This window comes from Arachis hypogaea, chromosome 13, assembly GCF_003086295.3.
Source record: "Arachis hypogaea cultivar Tifrunner chromosome 13, arahy.Tifrunner.gnm2.J5K5, whole genome shotgun sequence".
In the NCBI taxonomy this organism is placed as follows: domain Eukaryota; kingdom Viridiplantae; phylum Streptophyta; class Magnoliopsida; order Fabales; family Fabaceae; genus Arachis; species Arachis hypogaea.
Genome location: NC_092048.1, coordinates 2554296 through 2561811, shown reverse-complemented (window position 1 = coordinate 2561811; position 7516 = coordinate 2554296). Strand labels below are relative to the sequence as shown.

Below are 7516 nucleotides of genomic sequence, written 5' to 3'. Positions count from 1 at the left end.
TTAAAGAAAAATATTATTTGTATATTAAATTAAAATTAGTTATTAAAATCAGCTATCAATGTATTTATGTATAAATATATGTGTGACTTGATTTATTTTTAATGTATATTTATATTCTATATGTATTTTATACTGATAACTGATTTTAGTGGCTAATTTTAGTGTACATGTAACATTATTCTAAATGAAATTAAATTATAATAAATGAATAATAAATTTTATTATTCATACAGCGTCATAATTCAGAAATTCCAGTTTTTTCTTGCAGAGAGAGAAAGAGAGCAAAGAACATTTGATTTTATTTTTTATTTCCTTCCTCTGCTAAAAAGACGCAATAAAAAGCAGTGTTTTCTTCTTCTTCTTCTGGCGCTTTCTGCATACTACTGTTCCTTCAAGCACCTCCATTCTCTCTTTCTTCTTAAATATTCTTCCTCCTCTTCAAACACAAGCTATATAAAAAAAGCTAACACCTTTGTCGCAGGAACAAGCTAAAACGGTGTCTCATTTATGGAGCAACACAACCCTCAACAACCCTCTAACCCCATTTTGGACCACACTAGCTCTTTCAACAACAACACTATCGTGCCGAACGAAGCAAAGGTGGCGGCGGTGCCTGATTCTGGAGGTTCGGACTCGGTGTCAAGACCCGAAGCTGGAGGTTGGGAGCAGCATCATCATGGAGTGGTGGTTGTGAAGAGGGGGAGAGGGAGACCTCGAAAGTACGTCGACACAGACGGCAGCGGGGGAGGGATGATGACGTCTCCGACGTCAGAGCCGCCGCCTTCGGGGTTTGCGGAAGCGGTAGCCTCCCAACTTGAGAGCCCTGCGGTGAAGAGGGGAAGAGGAAGGCCACGTGGTTCTGGAAAACTGCAGATTCTGGCCTCCATTGGTGAGTGTGTTTCTTTCTTTCTTTCTTTCTGTTACTACTTATTACTACTGTTTCATTAGTTTTTCCCTTCAAAAATGGGCTTTGCATGATTTTTTTGGTTTGACTTTATTGAGGAAGGGGTGGTCAAGTGGTTGAAATCATGAATGTAAAATATATATATTTTTTGACAGAAAGAAAAACCATCTTTCATCCGTAGAAAAACTAAATAACATTTACAAAGACGATAAAAACATAAATTTTATATTGATACCAAAAAAAAAAAAAAGAAAATATAATACTAGATTATTGAAAATGTTAAAAGATAAAAATAAAGACAAAAATAAATTTTTTGTGTTTTTAGATTTATATATATGTACTACAAGATAGCAAAATATATCTTTTTCTTCTCCATATAGGTTTAAATATTTTTTAGATTTGACAGTTTTTCTATGAACAATAACATCTTCTTAAAATATTTTTTTTTTTAGATCTGAAAAAAAAATCTGTAACATCCAACTATCATCGACAATTATAAAAAAAACCAAAAACACCACCACAAAAATGAAATGAAAACACTACATATGAGTTATTAAAAGAGAAACACAGAGTTAAGCTGAGGTACGAAACACGATCTGCGGTGAGAATCGTAGAAGGAGGAAAAAAAAGAGAAAAGGAATACGAAGGGGAGAGAACAATTACAGAAAAGTTATTTTAGATCTAGATCTAGATCTTAGATCTAGATTTTAGAAAAATAAAAAACAACAATCAAAGAAAAGTAACAAGGATAAGAGAAGAAAGACGAGTGAGAAGAAGAAAGAGTGGTGGGAGGGTATGGACGGTAGGAAAAAAAAGAGGAAGAGAAGAAAGGAAGGAGGTGTAAAGGGAGGGAGCAGAGGAGGGCCGCTGCAATGGCGAACAATTACAAATCTTGCGACGTGCGAAGGAGATAGTCGGCAGCGACGAGCCAGAGACACAACATGCAACGGAGATAGACAGTGACAGCGGCAGCAACATGCGAAGGAGATAGACAGTAGCAGAATGAAGAAAGATAGACCCAACAAAAATCAAATACTAATTAATGTTAATTATTTTCACGAAATTCTGTACAATAATGATATAAGACAAAGACTACCGTCAATACATAAATACATTTACATTGAAACTTCTAAAGTTATGAATTGAGAATAATTGACACAGATGATAAAGTTTTTTCTTGAAAAGACGTGGATTCGAGTCTTTTATTAACAAGACATAATAAAAAACAACAAAAATATATACTATCTATGTACACATAACAAAAACATCACTGTCCCCTTTCTTCTCTGTAACCACCACCATGGCACCATTACCACTACCTGATACTAATTAATGTTATTTGTTTCATGAGATTATGTACAATAATGATATAAAATAACAAGACACGTCAATATGTAAATGCATTTATATTGAAACTTCTAGAAATTGTGAATCCAGAATAATTGACACATACATGTGATAAAGTTTTTTTCTAAAAAGACGTGAATTCGAGTGTTTTATTAATAAGACATAAGACATAATTAAAAAAAAAACAAAAAATACTATGTACACATTACAAAAACTTCATTGTCTCCCTTCTTCTCTGCAACCACCACCATAACGCCATCACCATTCACCACTAACTTTCTGATACTAATTAACGTTATTTATTTCACGAGATTATGTATAATAATGATATAAAATAACATATATTTTCTTAAAATTTTTAATTGACATATAGTCAAGGAGAATTATATTCCTAATATAAAAATTAATGCCATATTTAAATCTAATCAATATATAGGTGATAAATAAAAATTGGAATAATATTTAAAAAATTATTTAAAATTACTAAATTTTTTAATCACAATAAATTAAATTTTAATTGACAATATCAAAATTCACACATATTTTCTTTTATATATGATAATAGTAATAATAACTAATAAGATATCAAATTTACTGACATACTACGAAATTAGTATCAGTAATAATATTATTTTAGGTGTAAATTCTCTCAATTTTTTTCTTTTAATTATTTGGTAAAGTGTGATCTCACAAATTTTTTGACAGAAAAAAACTATTTTTCATTCATAGAAAAATCAAACAACATTTACAAAGATCATAGAAACATTAATTCTATATTGATACCAAAAAAAATAAATATCCTATATATTGAACTATAATTTGATAGAAAATACAATATTCGATTATTAAAAATCTTAAAAGATAAAATCAAAGACAAAATTAAATATCTTTTATTTTTAAATCTACACATATATGCTACAAGACAATAAGAGATATCTTCTTTTTCTCCATATCGGTCTAGATATTTTTTAGATCTGAAAGTTTTTCTATGAACAACATCTTCTCAAAGTATTTTTCTTTTAGATCTGAAAAAATCTGTAACATTCAACTACCGTCAGCAACCATAAAAGAAAACCAAAAATACCACCACAAAAATTAAATGAAAACACCACAGATGGGTTATTAAAACAGGAACACATAGCTAAACTCAGGTCCAAAATACGGTCTGTGGTGAGAACTGTAGAAGGAGAAAAGAAAAAAAGAGAAGGAGTATAAAGGGGAGAGAACAATCACAGAAGAGCTATTTTAGATCTAGATATGGATCTCAGATCTAGATTTAAAAAAAAAAAAGAAGAAAAACCAGAAACAACAATCGAAGAAAAGGAGCAAGGATGAGAGAAGAAAGACGAATGAGAGGAAGAAAGAGTAGTGGGAGGGTATGGACGATAGAAAAAAAAAAGAGGAAGAGAAGAAAGGAAGGAGGTTTAAAGGGAGGGAGCAAAGGAGCAGAGGAGGGCCACTGCAATGGCGAACGGTTGCAGATCTTGCGATGTGCAAAGGAGATAGTCGGCAACAGTGAGCCAGCGACACAACATGCGAACGAGATAGATAGTGGCAGCGGCAGCAAAATGCGAAGGAGATAGACAGTGGCAGAATGAAGGAAGATAGACCCAACAAAATCAAATACTAAGTAATGTTATTTGTTTTCACAAGATTATGTACAATAACGATATAAAACAAGACAAAGACTACCGTCAATACATAAGTGCATTTACATTGAAACTTCTAAAAGTTATGGATCGAAAATAATTAACAAAGATGATAAAGTTTTTTCTTAAAAAGACGTGGATTCGAGTCTTTTATTAACAAGACATAATAAAAAACAACAAAAATACTATCTATACACACATAACAATAATATAATTGTCTCCTTTCTTCTTTGCAACCACCACCATGGCACCATCATCACTACCTGATACTAATTAATGTTATTTGTTTCATGATATTATGTATAATAATGATATAAAATATCAAGACAAAGACTACCGTCAATACGTAAGTGTATTTATATTGAAACTTCTAAAAGTTGTGAATCGAGAATAATTGACACGGGTGATAAATTTTTTTTTTAAAAAAAGACGTGAATTTGAGTCTTTTATTAATAAGATATAATAAAAAAACAAAAAAAAATACTATGTACACATAACAAAAATATCACTGTCCTCCTTCTTCTCTACAATCATCACCATAACACCATCATCATTATCTTCCTGATACTAATTAGTATTATTTATTTCATGAGATTATGTACAATAATGATATAAAATAACATATATTTTGTTAAAATTTGTAATTGATGCGTATAGTCAAGGAGAATTATTTTTCTAATATAAAACTTAATGCTATATTAAAATCTAATCAATATTTAGGTGATAAATAAAATTTAGAATAATATCTAAAAATTTATTTAAAATTATTAAATTTTTTAATCACAATAAATTAAATTTTAATTGGCAATATATCAAAATCCACACATATTGTCTTTTATATATGATAGGAGTAATAATAACTAATAAGAAATCAGATTATTGGCATACCACGAAAGAATAATTAGTATCAGTAATAATATTATTTTGGGTGTAGATTCTCTCAATTTTTTCTTTTAATTATTTGGTAAAGTATGATTTCACATATTTTTTTTGTCCCACTTAAAGAATGAAAAGTGAGAGATCATACTTTACCAAACAATTAAGAAAAAAAAATTGAGAGGATCTATTTTCATAATATTTTGTCCTTTTAAACTCAAAAGTCAAAGTTGGGGAGGACATTCACGCCACACAAGCAAACAAGAGTAACGTAATAAATAATATAAAATCATAAAAAATACTGTGTGCACAAAGGAAAAATATCATTGTCCCCTTCTTCACTACAACCACTACCATGACACCATCACCACTACGTTTCTGATACTAATTAATGTTATTTATTTTACGAGATTATGTACAATAATGATATAAAATAAGAAGACAAAAACTACCATCAATACATAAGCGTATTCATATTGAAACTTCTAAAAATTGTGAACCGAGAATAATTGACACAGGTGATAAAATTTCTTCTTAAAAAGACGTGAATTCGAGTCTTTTATTAACAAGACAAAAAACAAAAATACTATCTATGTACACATAACAAAAATATCATCGTCTCCCTTCTACTCTGCAACCACCACTATGACACCATCACCACTACTTTCTTGATACTAATTAATGTTATTTGTTTCATGAGATTATGTACAATAATGATATAAAATAACAAGACAAAGACTACCATCAATACGTAAGTGCATTTACAATGTCATTTGTGATGCAGGTGGGTTTGTTGCAGAAACAGCTGGTGGAAGCTTCACACCTCATGTGATGATTGTTGGTACTGGAGAGGTAAGTGGTAACACAAAAATTAGACACTGCAAAACGATTAATTGTTCATATTTAATTTATGATATTTCAGGATGTGGTAAGTAGGATATTGTCATTTTTCCAAAAAGGCCCTCGTGCTATGTTTGCATACTTTCAGCTACTGGTTCTGTGTCTAGTGTTGTAATTCGCCAACCTGGTGGTCTATTGAGATATGAGGTAACTATCAACAATAAGAAAGACATTGTTTTTCTTATTCTTTCCCAATTGATTTTGTGTTACATATATATACAGGGTAGGTTTGAGATTTTATCTTTATCTGGATCATGCACCTACACCAATGGCACTGGTAATGCATATCGCAAAGATGGCATGTTGAGTGTTTCTCTTGCTAAACCTGATGGCAGGGTTTTTGGTGGTGGCATTGAGAACTCTTTGATTGCTGCTGCCCCTATTCAAGTAAACCATTTCATATAAACATGTTCATATTTCATTACTACTGTTCTTTATGTTTAAAATAATGTTATTAGTTTTCAATCATAGATAGGATTCAAAGAATGCTTTATGCCAATGGCTAGTAGTAGGCTTTCCATATATAGAAGCAACTTGGAGTTATGGTGTTTGTATACTGTTCATACCTTTTGGTGTGGTTACGAGCTTACGAGATTCTGGAATCCTAACTTGAGTTATGTCTACACTAGATCGGGAGGACAACCTGCAAAGCACTTCGATGCTTAAGTCAGTAGTGCACTTAGAATGATTGTAGTGAATTATTCCTTACCTCATGAGTTTTCCTTTTTCCTATGTTATGCCTTTCGGACTGCCTGGATAGCCAGGGCGGTTCGGTTCGTTCGGACGGTCCAGTCCGTTTGTAACCGTTAGGCATTTACGATCTTAAATGTATGTTTCGATGTCATAACAGCTTTCCAAGATAATGATTCTATTTATTTTAATGATATATCTATTATCCATTAATAGAGTTGGTAACGTACTATTCTAATTTAATCGAATTCTCAGTATACTATTCTTGTCCAAAATACATACATTATATCCAAACACATTTTATTACTTGTTAGCTTAATGATTTACCGTATTGTTCAAAGCATAAACTATATACTTTGAGTCATTATTAATTATTAATGTAACCTTGCAGCTTGTTTTGGCCACTTTCAAGCAAAACATCAGCAATCAAATCAAGAAGAGGTACTCATCTGACCCTTCTTCTGATGGTGTCCCTTATGCTGCTGCTGCCGCTGTTGCTGTCATGCCGGATATTCCAAATTCCTCAAGGGGTAGCCACAAAGTTCTTAAGTTGTCATTGCAAGAACAAAGTTTCCCTTTACCACCAGGAACAACAAATGCAGTTCAAGATGGTGTCACAATTGTAACAACTAATGACATAGCAGATAATGTGACTCCTACAACAACTAATGGGGTGTCAAATAATGTCATTGCTGAAGATCTCAACATGCATTCTTCTTCAATCGAGGATGCTATTGACCTTGACCAAACAGCCTCACCAGCGGATGTGGATACTAATTAATGTTATCTGCTAAATGCTTTACAGAGTCTGAAAAGTTGAGTTGTTTATCTAGTTTTTGTAGGTAACAGAGAACTATTTATGTGATATAAACAAATTTAAAAATTACAAATGTTGTAATTTGTTTTATTTTATCAACTTTGTTTATGATTGTTAATGATATTTCTCGTACTCTTTTAGTGTAAGTAAAGTTTATTCTTTTCTTTCAGAAAAAAAAATGGCTCTGTTTTTTATTTTCTTGGGTGGAACTCATCATTTAGTTTATTTTTTTATTTGTGAGATAAATTGGACAATTTTCAATCCTAAATATTATAAACTCACGCATAATTTGCATTTACACGCACATTTAAGAGTTTTATCTACTATTTGTCC

General features: G+C 31.4%; 1 protein-coding gene across 1 annotated transcript; it reads left to right on the top strand.

The window, feature by feature from the left end:
• The first annotated feature begins 379 nt into the window (after window positions 1-379).
• LOC112736409 (AT-hook motif nuclear-localized protein 11) lies at window positions 380-7262 on the top strand. Its single transcript, XM_025785850.3, has 5 exons — window positions 380-889; window positions 5561-5628; window positions 5699-5823; window positions 5899-6063; window positions 6758-7262. Exons 1-3 carry the CDS (start codon window positions 508-510, stop codon window positions 5789-5791), a joined length of 543 nt encoding a protein of 180 aa, XP_025641635.1. The 5' UTR covers window positions 380-507; the 3' UTR covers window positions 5792-5823; window positions 5899-6063; window positions 6758-7262.
• Window positions 7263-7516: the final 254 nt, after the last annotated feature.

Excerpts from the sequence above, each read along its gene's own strand:
- LOC112736409 (XM_025785850.3), top strand. The coding sequence starts at position 508 with ATGGAGCAACACAACCCTCAACAACCCTCTAACCCCATTTTGGACCAC. Across the intron at positions 890-5,560 it reads GCAGATTCTGGCCTCCATTG|GTGGGTTTGTTGCAGAAACA; the intron begins GTGAGTGTGTTT and ends TTTGTGATGCAG. Across the intron at positions 5,629-5,698 it reads TGATTGTTGGTACTGGAGAG|GATGTGGTAAGTAGGATATT; the intron begins GTAAGTGGTAAC and ends ATGATATTTCAG.